The 19609-nt window shown below is 42.6% G+C and overlaps 1 protein-coding gene across 2 annotated transcripts in view; it reads right to left on the bottom strand.

The window, feature by feature from the left end:
* Positions 1-19609, bottom strand: part of HLCS (holocarboxylase synthetase) — a 196932-nt gene that overhangs the window by 11176 nt on the left and 166147 nt on the right. For both annotated transcript variants that reach the window (XM_029214827.1, XM_029214828.1), the window contains exons 7-8: positions 1862-1929; positions 223-383 (exon numbers count right to left, since the gene is read on the bottom strand). In XM_029214827.1, coding sequence (XP_029070660.1) covers positions 223-383; positions 1862-1929 — 229 coding nt within the window. The remainder of the gene's footprint in view (positions 1-222; positions 384-1861; positions 1930-19609) is intronic.

Below are 19609 nucleotides of genomic sequence, written 5' to 3'. Positions count from 1 at the left end.
TAAACCTTGCAGCAAGCCTGAAGCCGCTATAAACCTTGCAGCAAGCCTGAGGCAGCTATAAACCTGACGGTGCTTTTAAACCTCCAAGAGCATTCTGCTGCCAGCTTTGCAAAAGCAGGCCGAGGCTCCACATGAAGGAATCATTCAGACGCGTACTACAAACACACCTGAACTGAGATGTGCATGCGTGGTGGGGATGTGACGGTGATGAACTGCACGTACCTGGTACCCAGGAATGGACCTTACAGCCTCCACGACAGCCAGAGACATCAGATGCTGGACAAACGGAATCCTCTGTCCCAGCTGGGATCTCAGTGGGATGGAGACGAGCAGGGTAGAAAGAGCGCTCCCCACGGGGCTCAGCCAAGCATTCCTTCCCCGCCCTGGAACACAAGCGCCATCAGGAAACTGGCCATTCTGCACCATGAACAGACTCAGATGCACATAATGCCAGAAAAACTGCTGAGGCCTCAGAGCCACACACTAAAGACCTGTCCCACCTGAATGACGGATGAACATGCTTGGTTATTCTGGGCTTACCTCAACAACAGAGAAGCTTTTCAAAATCTGAAGCTCTGTTGCTGAACAAGTTTCCAATAATTAGCATAATGTCCTCCCTCTGTGAGCATATCATTTATACTTTGATGATAAAGTCTTACACAGTGTCTGAACATCACTCTGTTTAATTCTCACCATACGGCAATGTGCAGGTGAAAACGGAGACAGTGGGGAAACTGGACCGAATCTATACTGGTCCAGGAGAGGTCCTGGAAGCCATCTGCTAGAAGTGATCCCTACTGTGATGGTCCCATAACGCTGTGAATACATTAAAAACCACAGAATGGTACACTTTAAATTGGGGGACTGTATGGTATGTGAATTATATCTTGCTGTTGTTTTTTTTTTTTTAAAGGAAGCTGAATTTGAAAAATGATCCCTGATATTAACTCTCTGAGTTATTTTTCTTAAAAAATACAAGTCAAGAAAATAACATAATCAAAACGAGAGGTATAATCAAACTTCTTCCATGTCTTTTTTTAAACCACCTTATTGAGCACCACAGCCTTGAATAAAATAAATTTTTTTCTCTCTTTGAGTTATGTTGAAAAGACATGCTCAAGAGAAAGAAGCGAAAACAGTGGATTTCTTATTTCATTGCTTCTTCTGAGAAAGGCATAAGAGCCTCTGAGAGTTAAAAGGATGTTTGGGTCGGCCTGCTGCCAGCTGGGGGTGGGGAGAGACAGGGGCCAATCGCTCCCCGTATGACCACTGAGCACGAATCTGCTTGCGTCTGGACCCCAGATGGATTCTGGGAGGATGTGGGCTCTTGCCTCCGAGAGTCAGCAGGTGTTGGAAGCTCTGGGCAGCCTTTGGCTTCTTTATGGTCATTCTGTGAATATGCATTGATCGTTGATCGAGTGCCCACTCCGTGCAAATTCCAGTGCCAGCTGGCAGACGAAAGACCCCTCCATGAGACACTCGGTATAGACACAGAAGGCACCTCACAGAGAACCTTCAGGAAAATAAACGTCTCTATAACATAGTTATTATTCACACACTGCAATGCCTAGAATGTGTCAGAAAGAAGAATTTACAAGACGTAGGTAAATGAACATTAAAACCATCACAAGCGGACGTCAATTAATTAAACATCTCAGTTTAAGAGAATGCTTTAATTCTTCTAAGGTTCAATCTTCTAATTGATTTTCCTCCCTCTTCTCCATTTTAGGGGTGTGTGAAAACAACTTCTGACTCGAGTCATGTCGATGATCAGCACATGCAATCAATTGGCTCTCTGGCCAGGAGAGTCACAGATTTTAGAAAACAAAAACCACAGAAACAGTAACAAAAGATGACTGACCTTTGCCCTGCGTTTGGTGGACTGCGATGGCGATTAAACCCATTTCCTGTGGCATCTCAAACATCAACCTGCAAATGGTGGGAAAGACCAGTCAGCCAGAACAGTGACACGACATGAGAACCGAGAGCTGAAAGTGGGGGACACTGTTTGCACTCATTTGTGAATGTGTTAGTAAGGAAGAGCCATCTTACGGGTTTCAAGGGATACTGACCCCATTCCCAGCCTCTGTAGTGAGAATGATGGAAAAGGGACAAAGAAAACACCATTTAATATAAAAAAAGATGGTTGGGGGGGGGGGCAGTGTGTGTGCACGTGTACCTGCCCAAGCTGTCATTGGGTTTATTCAAGACATTGTTAGATTACATTTCCTTGGAATATCCTATCAAATTCTTTCTTCCCCCGCTGACGGGTGTCCCTTCTTCGAATGACAACTAGCAATTCCTGACATTTGTTTCTACTTACAGTGTGTTTCTGTCTGAACACTAGAACATAATCATAGCAGAAGTTTCTGATTATTCAGAAAACTAATATGGTGGCAATAAAGCTGTTTAAAACACACACTATCCCCTGAGAACTAATTATGTTTTAACTATAGTAAATAAATCTACACCTTCTGAGAACTCAGGAGAACCTTGGATCCTTTTAGGCTTGAGTTCTGCTTTTAAAATGGTTTTATTTAAAAGAATACAAACTTCCCTTTGGGGGATAGTTAGAAAAGTGCACTATATCTCCACCAAATGAGTCGACATTAACTTTTTTTTCTTTTCTCTCTTTTTTCCCCAGAAAAGGAAAGGGAAAAAAATCCCTCACTCTGAGAATTTCCTCCCAGTTCCATTCTACACATTTAACTCCACGTTAGGAAGGTTTTCCTGTGCCTTCCCAGGAGTTGCTGACCAGGTACTGAGCAGGTTTATCAGACAAAGCGAAACATCAGGTTTGTCCACGGTCAGTGCCGCTGCAGAGGCCTCTTTGAAATACTTTTCTGGGGGAGGGAAGTGGCAAGGGCAGGAATGACAGCGAGGTGGTATTTTGTACAAACAAAGTTTCCACGAACGATTCCAGGGTTTCCACAGCACCCCCGTGCTGAGGAGAGGGACCACGCTCTGATAGCCCTTCATCCTCTCCTCCCGGCTCGGGGAACGGGGTGGAACTTTACACATGGTAAGAGACAGAAAATACTTAAAGGCCAAAACAACCAGGGGGTCTCTGCGCACGCACGCGGGCTGGCAGAGCCTCGCAGGGCGCAGGCAGGCCCGGTGGGGAGGAGCCAGGAGCCCCCTTGACTTGCTAAGAAGAGCCTGGCCACATCAGGCAGGGGCCGGGCTGGTCTGACAGCCACGGGGCATTCCCAGCGAGCAGCCAGCCCCCCTGTCTGGGTGCCAAGCCCACTTCCATCTCACATGAAATACAGCTCCAGAAGTATTTCTCTTGGACACCATGAATAACCCATTGAGATCGACTCTGCCTATACACTGTTGGGCTCCAAGAATAAAGCGTCCTTTTCTCGCGTTGGAGCGGCAGAAAACCCTAAGAAGGAATCTTTATCTGCGCAGGGAGGTAACATTGTCTCCTAGGAGCCTCTTGCTTACCAGAGAGACCCAGCAGCCCTTCACCTGGGCTCCTACGGCACGAGCTCTGGGGCGAGGACGCCTAACAAATTTTTCTGTGGGAAGGGGTGCGGGGGATGATTTTGCACGTGTGAGCAGATTGTGAAGGCTCTCTCCATGGCAGAAATCTAGGATGTTCTGTAAATGAACATGTAGACAGTAGAAGGTCATGTCTCTAGGAAGCGGTGGTGATGGTGGAATTAGGCGAGGGGAGGCGGGGAGGTTCAGAAACCAAGCACAGCCTTTTCTAGAACAAAGAGAAATGATGAAGGGAACATATGCGCTAAACTGCTGGAGCTTTGGCAGCAGTTAACAGGGCAATTGATGAGAAGACTGAGCTTGTGCTGCTGAAGGCCAAGAGGAAATTCTGAAAGGAGGGAGACAATGGGGGGGCGGGGGACGGGGGTTGGTGTAATGCTTAGTTTGAGGCCAGTGGAGGCCGCCAGATTTATTTGTGCTATCGAAGATAACTCTGGGGGCCAAACCACACGGCTCACGGTCAACAAAGAAGTATTTATGAACGTTTGCAAAATCTCAATTTTGCATCTCTGAAGATGAAGTCTCTAGGTTACTTTAGCAGAAAGGAGACACCATAAATGCATTTCCATCCCGAGTTGATGTCATTCTCACAAAAGGAAATAGAAAAAGGAGGGAAAAATAGAATAAAAAAAAAAAAGGAGGGGGTTACATAATGACTACCTCCCTGCCTCTGTGCTTTTTCTCCTTGTTGGCAAAGGCTGCTTAATAAATGGTTTCTGTGAGTGGCAGCAGAGGGCATGCACTGTATACCGACAGGGCACGCGAGGAAAGTGCTCTGTTTTTGTACACTTCCCTTTGGTCTGAAACATCCAGAGCTCCCAAGGCTCACTTGGCAAACAGGACAGCGTCCTGACCACTTTGTTACTAAGGACATCACAGTTCCTACTGGGTTCCCTGCCAACCGGAACGTCCTGAATTTCACGTTGTTGTTGGAATTAAGTTTCAATAATTAAAACTAACCAAGGGACTTCCCTGGAGGTGCAGTGGTTAAGAATCCGCCTGCCAATGCAGGGCACACAGGTTCGAGCCTTGGTCTGGGTAGATCCCACATGCCGTGGAGCAACTAAGCCTGTGCGCCACAACCACTGAGCCTGCGCTCTAGAGCCCGCGAGTCACAACTACTGAGCCCACGTGCCACAACTACTGAAGCCCGTGCTCCTAGAGCCCGTGCTCCACACCAAGAGAAGCCACCGCAATAAGAAGCCCGTGCACTGTAAGGAAGAGTAGCCCCTGCTCGCCGCAACTAGAGAAAGCCCGCGCACAGCAAGAAAGACCCAATGCAGCCCAAAAATAAATAAATAAATAAATAAACTTATTTTTAAAAAAAACTAACCAAGAAGACAGGCCACTATGAGTTAGTGAAAATTCTGAATGGACAAAAGTTTAAATCCAGACCCAGTCAATCCACTTTGAGGATTCAAACCTAAGGAAATAGCCCACATTCACCACTGTGTTATAAAAGTAAAAGACTGGAAATTACATAAGAGTTCAGTAGGGAATGGTTACGTAAATTACATTACATGAGGTCAGTGGAATAATTTGTAATCATTAAAAATGATAGTTATGAAGACTACGTAGCAACACGGAAGAAATGCTTTCAATAGAATGTTCAATTTAAAAAGCAGGATACGAAAACTACATATACTTTTATCCCAAATGTGTAAAATTCACAGAAAAAGGGAGGAAGGAGATTTGACAAAACAATAACTGTGGCTACATTAGGATGATTTTTTTCTTTATTTTTTTAAACTTTCTTTAAGATGACTGCTTACCTTTAATTTTAAAATACTTTTGAAAAATTTGGGGGAAAGAAGCATGGTTTTTATGTTTAAATATAATATTTGTAAATATTTCAATGAATAGGACTGAAAGATCTGCTTTAAAAATAAGATAATAACAGTCACCTTCAGCACACATTTTATTATAACCAATGAGCAAGACCTTATTTGATAAGTAATTAATGAGCAGAAACTCTTAAAGCCAGTCTGTTCGTATGCAATGGGAGCCTTAAACGTTTTACACCTTCTGACTCAGTGACTATACTCCTAAGATTGAATTCTAAGGAGTATTCAGACAGGGAAACAAAATAATTCAGGGACACAACTATTCATCACAGCATTACACAGTGAAAAAAATCATAAATAGTACAAACTGTCCATGACAGAGGAAAGAAAAAAAAAATCATAGTATCCCCACATGAAAAAACATCATATAGCCACCAGTGATACAGGCAAATGTCCATTGAACACCACTAGATGACTTAAAGAGGGTAGAAAATCCTATATACAGCACGATTCCAATGATGCTTTAAAATATACTTTTAAAAATTGTTAGGAAATATACCAAAATATTAGCTGTGGTTACTTTAAGGAGTGTAATTATTGGAAAAATACAGCAAACTACAAAGCAGAAAAGTCATCCAAAGAAGTCCTTCTTCTCATTAGAAATGTATGTTCTTCTACACTTTTTCCCCTTAAAAAATGCTATACACGCACACGATATATTTTACAAAAAAAGTTCCTGATGACTGGAAAAATGGCTTATTTTGGAACTCTTAAAATAATGTAGATATTTAGTTATGGACACATTTTTATTACGTTGATAATAAAAAAGGCTTAAAAATAGCATCATGGTATGATCCCATCTATGTAAACTATGTATTCCTACGTGCATATATAGAAGAACACAGGACACCTATTAACAGTGGTTATCTCCAGAAAGTGGAAGCACAATTATGTGATGATTTAAATTTCTTCATTATGCTATTCTAAGTAATCTCTGGGTGGTAAGATTTCAAGTGTTTATTTTCTTTATACTTTTCTGAATTTTCCACTATTTCTATATTTGGAGTGCATTCATTTTAAAATCAGGAAAAATGCTATTAAAGAAAAGATTTATTAAAATCCAACTTTTCTTTAACCTACAGCTCACTAGCAGAAAAACCTCCTCCTTTCTGAGAGATTGCAGATCTGCAACGCAAGAGCAGCCCACTGTCCGAGCTTTACCAGGCTCACTGTACGAATCCTCCTGTAATGCACGAACGGCGATGCCTGTCCCTCACACTCATTCCCTGGTGGAGCATGTGGCTTGTGTGAGGTGGCAGGCTGAGTCCAGTCACCGTCCATGCACAGGCTCCCTCAGAGCTGGGGAGATGGCATGCAGAAGGCTGCCAGCATCCTTGGGGGTCTCCACCCTGGGAGCCCTGAGGAGCTTCATCAACTCACGCTGGTGCCTGTGCTGTGCCCTGTCGTCTCCCCCCAGTCTTCTCAGTTGAGACTCTCCCTCTCCCAAGGCTTCAGAAAGACATTCTCAGAGAATCCCCCACCCCTCCATGTTTTCTATGTGAAAAAAAGACCCAATACGGGGGGTAGGGATGAGGTGGAAGGAGAACAGGACCCAGGCAGTCACACACTGATGGCTAACAACTTATTTCTGATTTTGAAAACCTTTACTGGAAGATGAACTCTCACTATTCATAACTGTATTTACTTCTGTGTAGTTCAAAGGAAACTGTGTTAAACTTCATTTCAAAAACTATTTCTTTCAAATGTATTAGATTGTGAACACCAACTATTATATTTGGGCATCAGTTTTTAAAAAAGTTAACAAGCTAAAATATAAAGATATTTTATTTTTTAAAGCGTCTTACTCTAACAGTACAATCAATTTTTTAAACAGTTGCCTTCTATTCAAGAATGCACAGGATCGTTTTTTGAAAGTAAATGAGTAGTGTTTTCTGCTCCCAAGAACACGCAGACTGGAGCAAGGAGGGTGGGAGGGCTCTGCCATGCATGGGGCTGTGGTCTAGGGTGGAAGGTGCTGGACCCCGACCAGTGACTTCTGAACGGAGAGCTAGCCATATGGGGGGCAAAGCTGAGATTGCTCCTGGCAGGAAAGGACAGGTTCCAGGGGAACTTGAGAAACATTGCGGTGGAGATGACTCAGACAGGAAATGGGACAGATCTGAATTCAAACCCCGTTGTTGATATGAGCTAACACTGAGTAAGGGGCATGTCTCTCCCCCTCTTCAGTCACCTAGGAAATGGTCTCGCTCTCCGAAAGATTGGAGTGTGAAGGAATACACAAGACGCTTTGACACAGGGTAGGGGCTTAAATGTATCAGTTGCTCTTTGTTGTGTAGATCCCAGAAGGCCTTCAATTTCCTCTTCTTGGAGATAAAAAGGATGGTCAGAGAGAAGATGGGGAGGAGAACAGTGGTGCAAAGTGTATGTTTCGGGACCCTTCACAAATTCTAGAGGAAATGCCTCTTCTCTGTACCTCTCGCCCGCCTCCCCCATCTCTCTTACCTACACACACACTAACGTGATCTGAACCCGGACTAAAAAGCTCTTAGATGAACACAGCTGGGTTGCAGAGTCCTCACTTCCAGTTCTAGGGTCTCTGAACCCACTCAGCAAAGCTATAAACCGTTGGTTGAACTAGCTATCTGGCTTTTTAAAAATAACACATTATTTAGGTTGTTGCTTACAAATAGCTTTGGTCACTTATACACAGCGGCACAACAGTTTTACTAATATATTCTTCCATTAGCTTCTGGGTTGGACACTTAAAACTACAGTGGCCTGTCATCAATCCACCTTTTTGGAACGCTGTCAAATAAGTAAGCTTTAGATCATATTCCTTTGTGTTTTCTGTATAAGAGGATGCGCATTTCAGTCAGAGGCGAAGCGGGAATTTGGACTGCTCAAGAGCAGAACCATCACCACCTTCCCCCTGGGTGTTCCCCAGAAGCAGAGGCCCCACCTGTATTTCTGCTGAAGGATGTCTGTGGGTCAGATGCTCTGTTAGATTTCCATATCTCCTAGCATACCAATCATTCATAGATTTTCATCTAATCTTCCCCATTTCCAACATCATACAGAACAGTATCTACACTACTGCTAAATCATTTAACTGCTCACAGGGAGGGAGTCCTGTGGGTTCAGCTTCCAGAATGAGGCACCTTGCTAGTACATCAGGCATTTGTTGATGTTGGTCTGTATTATTCAAGATGAATACAAACCATTGTTTCTTACCCCTGACACTGCACCATAAATACTGGATGTCTGAGCATCACCTCCTACCTTAGACCAGTGCTGTTGCAGAATTCACAGATGGACAGCTAAACTTGTGTAGACTGAACTATGGCACCCACAGCTACCTCCGAGGCCAAGCCTACAAGACAGTCCTGACCCTAGATCCTCGGCATAGTTAAACTTGCCACCAAAAATGGGAACTCAGATCATGTCTAACCCCTCCACTAGGAGTCCCCAGATCACAGGATCTTCTCAACCCACTTCTCAGAGTCCATCATCTTCAACTGGGTGTGGAGGGGCTCCACCATGGAGCCATCACCATGGCTCATTTATCCCAACAGAGGGCCTTCTGTTTTGAAATGCAGCTGCCATTTCAGAAGATGGACACTGGCTCATCTTGACCATGTCTGTCTCCAAGCAGACATCTGGGAATCATTTTCCTGAAGGCACTGTAGATGTTTCAACTCGGTCACCTGGAATCAGTGCCCATTTTCTGCACTTTACATGCATTATCTCATCTAAGCTTTACAAGTCAGATGAGGACACAGGCTTGGAAAGGCAAAACCACTTCTATAAATAGGCCACTGAGTCAGCAAATCAGGAATTCAAATCAAGGTCTGGTTGGTTCTAAGACCGATGATATTTTGTTTTTCATTTTGTTTTTAACCTTTTACTTTGAAATAATATCAGACTTACAGAAAACTTGCAAGGATATAGTCTAAAGAATTCCTACGTGCCCTTCACCCAGCACCCAGATTTCCCAACTGTTAACTTTTTACCGAATAGGCTTCTCCATATCTGTCTGCCTGTCCATAATTCTTTTTTCTGAACTATGTGAGAGTAAGTTGCAGCCATAATGTCTCTTTATCCCTATATACTTCAGTGTGTCTTTCCTAAAAATTAAGGGTATTGTTTTATATAATCAGAGTACAATTATCAAAATCAGGAACTTACCATTGATACAACACGGCTATCTAATCCGGGGGTCAGCAAACTTTTTCCGTAAAGGCCAGATAGTAAATATTTTAGTCTTTTGTGAGCCCTATGGTTTCTGTTGCAACCATTCAACCCTGCTGTCTGAGCAAAAAAGCAACTGTAGACAATATGTAAATAAATAAATCTGGCTGCATTTCAACAAAACTTTATAGACACAGAAATTTGAATTTCATATAATGCTCATGTGTCACAATACAGAATTTATTTTAATTAACAGACTTTCTTTTTTGAGCGGCTTTAGGTTTATAGAAAAACTGAGCAGGGAATTCCCTGGCAGTCCAGTGGTTAGGACTCCATGCTTCCACTGCAGGGGGCCATGGCTCGAGTCCTGTCGGGGAACTAAGATCGCGCATGCCGTGCAGCGTGGCCAAAACAAACAAACAGCCCCCCCAAAAAAACCAGAAAAGGAAAACCCGAGCAGAATGTACAGGGTTCCCATATACTCCCTCAACGCCCACCCCATCCCAGTTTCCCTACAATTGACATCTTATATTAGTGTGGTACATTTGCTATAATTGATATAATTGTATATTAATACATTGTTATTAACTAAAGCCCATAGTTTAATAGTAGGATTCACTCTTTGTATTGTACAGTTTCATGGGTTTTTTGACAAATGTATAATGACATCTATCCACCACTACAGTATCATATAAAATAGTTTCACTGCCGTAAAAAATCCCCTGTGCTCCACCTATTCATCCTTCTTTTCCTTCCCTCACCCCTGGCAGCCACTGATCTTTATACTGTCTCTATAGTTTTGCCTTTCCCAAGATGTCATAGACATTTTACTTTAAAAAATTTTTTTCCAACCATTTAAAAATGTAAAAACAAAATTCTGCGTGCTTAGGTGGTACAAAAACTGGTAGCAGGCCATAGTCTGCCAACGCATGATCTAATCTACGGAATTTGGTCAAGTTTCATCCATTGTCCCAACAAGGCCCTTCACAGTAACACACAATCTGCCTTCTGGTTGAGGATCTAATCCAGGATCATGTGTTGCTTTTAGTTGCCATGTCTCCTTAGTCTCTCTAATCTGGTTCTGTTCTTCATTTTGTCTTTCATGACCTAGACATTTATTGAAGAGTGGAGGCAGTTATTTTATGAAATGTCCTTCAATTTATTTATGTATTTATTTATTGTTTAATATTTATGTATTTATTTATTTTGGCTGTGCCGGGTCTTAGTTGCGGCACGTGGAATCTTTTTTTTCAGTTGCAGCATGCGGACTTCTTAGTTGTGGCATGGGGGATCTAGTTCCCCAACCAGGGATTGAACCCGCGCCCACTGCATTGGGAGCGTGGAGTCTTGGCCACTGGACCACCAGGGAAGTCCCTGTCCTTCAATTTAGATGACCTGAAATCTCATGATTAGACTCAAATTAGCATTTTGGCAGAAACACACATTAGTGAGAGTGTATCCTTCTCAGCGCATGGTATCAGGAAGCACACAGTGTTGCCTTGTCCCAGTATTGGTGAGTTAACTTTGAGCCACTTGGGTAGGGTGGTGTGTGCTAGCTTTTCCACTGTAACGTTATTGTTTTTCCACTGTAGTTAATTAAGTACTTCTGGGGAGATAAAATACATATCATGTTCCTCATGAAATTTCATCTACTAGTGTTAGCATCTGTGGAGGATTTTACTTGAATCAATTATTTGTTTGATGGTTGCCGAAGAGTGGTTCTTCTGATTCCATCATTTCTTCCATGTGTACTTGTTGGGATGCTACTATAAGGAAGAGCCTTTTCTTCTCCCCGCACTTACTTTTCTTTCTTCCTTTCTTTACAGCAGAATGGAGTTGTGGAGCCTTATTTATCCAAGAGAATATTTAATTTCCTATCATTATTTATTCTGATGCTAATATTATGCCAGATTTGGCAAGTAGAAGCTCCTTCAAGCTGGTGTCTGTCTCCTACTGACAAGTGCCTGTCATCTTTCAGCACTTCCTTACTTTTTTGGCCTAAGAAGAGGTTCCACAACCATCTTGAACTTTCTCAGAACCAGCCCCTGGAATTGGCCTTTTCTCCAAGGAGCTCTGGTTCCTTTTACTGGAGAATGGTATTTAAAAAACAAATCTGGGTGTTAGGAAAGAACAATAAAGTATGTGTGTTTCCTTCCTTCTTTCCATCTATCCATCCATCCATCCATCCAACTTAAAAACCATGAATTCATTGAAAACTCCCAGTTCCAATCCAACAGCACTAGGTCCACTTTATTCTCCCCCTTTTTATATTTGTAACTTCCTTCTCCAATAATGAGGTCTGGCTCTCATTATCTCAAATATATTGACTTATTTGCTCAATACTCTAACATGCAAAAAGTGGTTTCACAATTGCTGACCCATGCTGCTGTGAAAAACAAACTTACTAACTAGGGTTCAATATTTATCTATAGTTTTTTTCTGTCTTTAGCCTAAGGCTATATAGTCAAATATTGTGTTTTAAAGTTTTTAGGGTTTGTTCTTTTTCTCTCTTACCTGAGTGTGGTTATGTTAGTCTTCTGAAATAAGGTGAGGTTTAACTGTACTTCCGTATTCCATTATAGGGTCGTGCTCCCCTCCCTCCTTGTTTCTTATTCTTTAACTTGGTTCCAAGAGTCAGAACCGTACAGAGGGACTTCCCAATGACAGAGCGGTTAAGAATCCGCCTGCCAGGACTTCCCTGGCAGTCCAGTGGTTAAGTCTTCGCCTTCCAATGCAGGCGGTGCAGGTTCAATCCCTGGTCGGTTAGCTAAGATCCCACATGCCTCACGCCCAAAAAATAAAACAGAAGCAATATTGTAACAAATTCAGTGAAGACTTTGAAAATCTTTAAAAGAAAAAGAATCCGCCTGCCAATGCAGGGGACACGGGTTCAATCCCTGGTCCGCAAAGATCCCACATGCCGTGGAACAACTAAGCCTGTGCACCACAACTACTGAGCCTGCACTCTAGAGCCTGCGAGCCACAGTTACTGAGCCCGCGCGCCACAACTACTGAAGCCCGTGTGCCCAGAGCCAGGGCTCCACAACAAGAGAAGCCACCACAATGAGATGACCACGCTCCACAACAAAAAGTATCCCTTGCTCGCCGCAACTAGAGAAAAGCCCACACGCAACAAGGAAGACCCAACGCAGCCAAAAATAAATTAAATAAATAAATTTATTAAAAACAAAACTGTACAGAAAAGTAAACTCTGAGAAGTGTCACATTTCCCCCCACTTATCCCTTCTATCTAAGTTTCCCCATCAAACTCTTTTCTATAATTAACAATTGAACTAATCTCACTACTTTCTGGTTTATTCTTCCTGTGTTTCTTTCTGAACAAATGCATAGATACTTGCATATTTTCTCATTTCTCTTGCTTCTTTACAGAAAGTTACCATTTTGTATTCTACTGTCTTTTGGGTTTTTTAATTTAATATAACCTGAAAACACTGTTTAGACATTCATAGAGCTATTCCTTGTTCTTTTCTAAAGCTGCTGCATTGTGTCGCATTGATGGATGGAGCATAGTTTATTCAACCACTCTCCTATGTGCATTTAGGTAGTTTCCAAAAATGACAGTATGTATAATGTATACCCTTGTTCACACGTATTTTTGTACTGTTGGCAATGTATCTTCATGGTAAATTCCTAGAAGTGCGATTCTGGGTCAGAGGATAAGTAACTGCATATTTAACTTCATGAGATACTACCATAGAGTGTGATAGCACACTTTTTAGTTTTTGCCAATCTGATATGTAAGAGTGGTATTTCACTGTAGTTGTACTCTGCACTTCTCTTGTATGTGCAGTTTTCATTACACTTACACACACACACACACACACACACACACAGGTATAGTGAATTACCTGTTCGTGTCTTTTGCCTATTTTTAAGAGTTTCTAATATATTAGGAAATATTAATGCTTTATCTGTGTTACCTTGCCAATATTTTCTCCAAGTTAACTGTCTTTTGAGTTTATTGATGGTGGTTTTTGTCATACCACAATTTACTTTTTCTTTTTAAATAGTCAAATGTATCGATTTTTTTCTTTTACTGCCTCTTGTTTTTGTGTCTTCAGAGCCTTTCCCTATACCCAAGTTATGCAGGAACTCATTCACTTATTTCTAGTACTTAAAGGGCTTCACTTTTTAAATTTAGAACTCTGATCCGTTTGGAGCTTATTTTTGTATATGGTGAAAGGTATGGAACTGATGTTATCTTTTTTTCCCAAATGTCTCTCAAACTGTCCCAGGACCATTTGTTAAAAATTATACCTTTGCCCTAGGAACTTGAGATGCCACCTTCATTATATACTAAATTTCTGTATGTACTTGGGTCTATTTCCGTACTTCCTATTCCTTTCTGCTGCTCTCTCCATTTATTCATGTGCCAGTAAAGCACCGTTTTAATTACAGAGGCTTTGTAGTGTGTTTAAAATCTATCAAGCCTAGGGCCCCCTCATGGCTCTTCTTTTCCATTGTTTCCTGGATATATTTTTTTTTCATTGTTTTCTTGCATATATATATTTTTTCAAATGAATTTTAGCATCTACTTGTCTGCCTGCACTTAAAAGAAACAAACCAAATAAAAACCAAAAACAAAAAGCATTTTTAGTAAAAGTGCATAATTTATAAATTATCTTGGAGAGAACTGACATCTTTGTGGTGTTCAGTTGTCCTATCTATGAGCAAGGAGTGTCTTACATTTGTTCAAGTATACTTTTTTCTGAAAAGTTATGAAAATTTATACTCAGAGTAAGACGAAATGGGGTCCTTACTTTTATAAGAATGGAAATAGAGTTGACCAAAACTTTTAAAAATTAAATACCACCACACTTGTCCCAAAGTTTATTACCTCTGCCTTGCATGTCTGAAGAGGTATTTCCCCTGCTCTATACACATTCAGTTTCAAATATGCTGGTCGTTCCTAACCAATTTTCCATAAAACATCAATACTATAATAAGCAGTTTCCCTACCTACAGAGCCACGTGGCTGCTGAAACATCTGGGCAGGCAGAGCATTGTGAAGGCAATGAAGTTCTTCCTCTAGAAAGGGAAGCTCCACCCTGCCACTTACGGGCCCTGTTTTTCCACCCCAATACCATTGCCATTTCAAGGGTAATTATGAGGAAAAATTCCCTACCCCTACCAGCTGGCCCCCCAAACCATTGCTTCTTTCACCACCTTGCTGCCCTAGATATCAGCCTTCCTCTTTCCCTCTCAGGCTCAGACCTCTCTCCAGTGGCTTCGCTGCGCCCCGCCCGGCACAGATCAAGCAACATGCCAGAGCTTGCTCTACCAGGAAGCTTAGCACCAGCTGAAATCTTCACTCAGTGGGACAAGGGGCCTCTTTCTTTAATGCGGGGCTTTGCTCCATGACATGCTGGGTTTACGGCCCTCATGAACTAAACCTGTTCAGAATCCAATTCTAGAACAGATTTTCGTTCAGATGGTTATTTTCCAATCCTCCCTCCCCAATCCCATTTTCTGCCCAACTCTGTTGACCCCCTGAGGCCGGCTTCTGGTTGGGCTCCCTGCTAGCAGAACATTTTATACCCAGCTCCCTTACTGAATTCCACTATTGTTTCAGTTAGTTTTATCTTTGATTCTCTAAGATTTCCCAGGTGTGCCATCATATCAACCGCAAATGGAGATAGTTTTACTTCTTTTTCAATTTGTATGCCTCTAATTGACTTTTCTTATCTATCTGAATGGGCTAATAGTTCTAGGATGATGTTAAACAGAAGCTGAGTATCCTGCCCTTGCTCCCAGCCTTCGGGAAATGCTCTTAGGATTTCCCCAATTAAGTAGGACACTAGCTCTGGGTCTCAGAGAATCACTCTCACTTTCCCAACGTTGGGCCTTGTTTTCTGCTCTCACAGATCCTCCAGGGGGCTCTGGGAAATACTATTTCCTCCCTTGCCCCTTCAGACCCAGAGGTGGCAAAGGATTCCCTCTGTGGCCAGTCTCTGGAGACACCCCACACGTAGGGTTCTGTCGCCCTGCCCTCGCCTCCCTAAGCTTTCCCTTCACCTCAGTTGGATGACCTCAGGTACCCACCATGTGCCCAGTGCAGTGGAAGTACAGTATTCTCAACCCTATTTCAACAGGACACTTGTGAGTGGAGAGGAGAATGAGCACAGAGGAAAAGGCAGCTTTTCCTGGGGTTTCCTGAAACATTTCTCTCCTCGTAGCTTTGTCTTCCTCCTGCCTCTTTAAAAAGAAAGTGCTTCCCATTTGTTAATTTTTGAGAGTTTTTACTGCCCTTTTATTTTGCTCGATGTTTTAGAATCAATCTTCTTTATATGTTTATATATTCTTTTCTATTTAAACTTTTTTTTTTTTTTTTTTTAATCTAAAAAACATAGGACCATACCGCTGAAGGTGTCAGGAAACATGCTCAAATAAGGACGGGCTGCAAAGCCTGCTCTGCCAACAAAATGCCAGTAAAATCTGAAACCCAGGCTCAGACCCACTGGTAATGTTCCAAAATTTAAAACTTAAAGAACTTCTTTATTCCAGTAAATGAGCTTCCCTGTGAATACCGTCAAAATCCTGTGCTTTAATGAGTGAGGGAATATCAGAGGAAGGGGTGGAGAAGGAAAGAATTTGGACGAGTATGAAATTTAATTTAAAAACTATTATGAGAAGTTTAATTTCCCCCTCCCCCAAGTAAATACATAAATCTTTCCCATGCTTTTTGTTTCATTTTCCTTCAAAAAAACCCAAGTGTTTTAAGGTATCCTGAACCATTGGAAACAAGGACAGAGTAAGTCCAGGGGGGTGGAGTTTTTAATAATAAATATATATATTTACTGTAATATACATATACATTTCCTATTAATTAAAATGCCACGTTAGATATATGGGAGATATATGCAAAGAAATCTTAAGTAAAGGTGCATTCTCACTGAAGGTTTGATCAAGCCGGGGGAAAGGACAGTACGGATAATCAGCAATACAAGGCCCCGTGTGTCACCTAAGTCATAAGGACAGTAAGAGGTGTCAGGGTTAAGGGGGAAACAGCGCACTTCATGCAGGGAAGAGTGGCGGGGGAGGGGGAGAGGTCAAGGCAGAGCAAACCCGAATCACATTTAAAGATGTGAACACGTGTGGAAAATAAGCTCGCCTTGGTTTGCCTAGGGCACTGTCACTTCCACTCCAAGTCCTGGTGTAGCTCAGCTTTGGATGCTCTTCTAAGAGCATCCCCCAGGGCCAGGTGGGATGAGGCACCACTCTAATCTTAACAGGAAATTGGCAATTAAGTGTGTATCTTTGGGAGAGTCCTGGGCCATTCCAACTCCAGCACAGCCACCATTCAGCAGGCACTTGGTCTCACCAGACTGAGGGGCTGCTGGAGCAGGGATCCTCTGCCACAGCAGGGGGTCAGAGAAAACCCAATGGAGATGCTTTGCTGGGGGCATCTCTGGGGGTCACCTACCTATGCCAAGGCCGCATCTCTTTGTAGATAAAACTGGACTCTACCCCTTAAACTCACAGGGCCTCGTGAGGAAGAAACAGGTCGCCCTGCACGGGCACCCTGAGCAGAGTGCCTGGCACACTGCCGGCATCTAGTTAACTGACCCGGTGGAAGGGATGGATGGCTCCTGGGCGGTATCTCCTCTAGGACAGGAGGCAACTCCGGCACTCCAGATTAACACAGGGCACACTTCACCCTAGATGGAGATGCTCTATCACAAGGACATTCTGGAAAAAGAGGAACCATCTTGTGTCTGTCTCCATTCTACCTCCCGTGACGGTAAGGAAGATTAAAAGACCTGTGAAAACACCTGATAAAGCTATCAAGTGCTGAGTAATGCTGGTGGTTGTTATTGTCTCCTGGCTGATAAAGATCCGGACCACCTGTGCTGATGACCAGGCCAGAAGATGCCTCTGCTGTTGGCCCATCAACCAAATGGTTGTCAGGGCTCCTGATGCAATGTAGCGGCCTCGTGCTTGTTTCTTTTACTTGTTATTTCTCGGGTTGGCTGGAGTTTGGTCATAGGTTTACTTTCTGTTTCCATTCTGCTGGATTCACTCAACTCCCTCTAGTAAACATGTGGTGACCATTCCCCATAAAACCATGGCATACCCTAGAGATAGCAGTTTGTGTTCCAGAAGCTGTACTGTGAACGCATCCCCTTTGCACCCATACTAAATGCCCCGTGGAGCGCCCAGCAGAATGCCTCTGGGGAACACACGCAGCCAGCAAATCTGAGGGGCACAGCTGATTACCCACCATACCCGTGTGCGGGGTCCATGATGCAGCTGGGCCGGGCATGCGCGTGCGCAGAGCAAAGCAGCGCAGGACAGGGGACCAGAGTGAATTCTCCTGCGGAACGTGGGTACTGACACACCTTTCGACCCACTGCTCACGCTGTCGCAGTGAATGACCCTCAGCAAGCCAAGCACAGTGAACAGAACTTAACATTCTAATGAAATCGCGATTGCTGGCTGTGCTTTCACATAGTGAAACTACCTGGAACTTCTCTTACCGCTTTTTACAATAAGCATTAAAATGCAAACGCAAAGAGGAAGATGAAAGTTCCTCCTGCAGACCCTGTCTGTAATGAGGCAGAGGAAGACTTGAGGGCGGGGTCTGGAAGAGAGGTTTATGCACTGCGTTACAGCCGGAGATCATTATAGAAAATGAGTGTGTTATTAAAGGTATCCTGAAGTTATAAAAACTCAGAGGATTTTTAGTGAGGATGAATAAGTTCTTTCGTAAAGATGAAGAATTCATAATACTCTGGAGCAAGGGGGAGCTCCGAGTGCAGTCACCCCATTTCCTATAGCCTGGGGTGCAGTCATACGCAGGAGTTCTTTAATCGCTAGTAGTTGGATTTTGTTGTTTTCGTAGGGCACTGTGTGTGTGTGTGTGTGTGTGTGTGTGTGTGTGTGTGTGTGTAAGACGAGGAATATATTCTTTGATTAAGAAAGTTCTAGTGGGTATGAGAAAGTCCCTCCAGTTAGCAAATGAGTGCACTGATTATCCTGTTAGAAAAAGGCAACAAAATAAACCGTCTCCTGCAGCCACACAAGCCACCTGACATAATCTGTTTACGCTTCTTAAACAGTATGCACCACCTCCTCAATTAGTTGTCACAAAGAGAATGACATCTTTGAGTCTGACAACTGTAGTCTGGTGTGGTGGGAAAAAAGTTCTCTAATGCAGTTCTACTTTTTTCAAATGCATTCAATTAATTAAAGTATGCTAAAGAATGACTTTGGGCTTGAACTACTAAAGTAATTTAAATATTTTGCCTATAATTTTGCTTGTGCCCATCAACAAAGGAAATTCCAATTTTATCTCTGTTCAGATAATCATAAATTCTGAATTCAAGGAGGTTAGATTGTTTTCCTTTACACATGGTTAGAAGTATGTAGGATATTTAATTTATGAGAGCAATAATCATACTATACAGGTAGTTTGAAAACCAGAAATGAAAGCTTTAATCATTCATCCTAACAACTATTATCACTTTTCCATATTTTCTACTCCCTTCTCAGATGTATTTTTTTTGTTTATTTTTTTTGCAGTACGTGGGCCTCTCACTGCTGTGGCCTCTCCCGTTGCGGAGCACAGGCTCTGGACGCACAGGCTCAGCGTCCATGGCTCACGGGCCCAGCCGCTGCACTGCATGTGGGATCTTCCCGGACCGGGGCACGAACCTGCGTCCCCTGCATCGGCAGGCGGACTCTCCACCACTGCGCCACCAGGGAAGCCCTAAATGTACGTTTTAAAAGGCTTTAATCTACTAACTATAATTTATTTTAACCTGCTTTTTTAATTGATCTGGCCATTTCTCTATATTGTTAGTCTTTCTGTTGATGGACAGTATTCCAAGTGATTGTATACAACGTATTTAATTATAAATCTTCCAGAGTATATCTGATTATTTTTAAGGGTAGGTTACTGGAAGTAGGATTGTTGGGTCAAAGGATATGAACTCATGATTCCTGATAACTACTTCCAAATTGCTTTTCAAAAGGGTTTTCCAGTTTACACTCCCACCAAGATTTAAACAAGGTGTAGGAGTATCTGTATCTGTTTTATTATATCCTTCCCCGTCTTGGAGATCATTTAAAAACATGTTTTTGGGGGC

Source organism: Monodon monoceros, unplaced genomic scaffold (assembly GCF_005190385.1).
Source record: "Monodon monoceros isolate NGI ecotype Baffin Bay Population unplaced genomic scaffold, NGI_Narwhal_1 Super_Scaffold_11, whole genome shotgun sequence".
In the NCBI taxonomy this organism is placed as follows: Eukaryota; Metazoa; Chordata; class Mammalia; order Artiodactyla; family Monodontidae; genus Monodon; species Monodon monoceros.
This window is presented reverse-complemented; position numbering and strand designations above follow the sequence as displayed.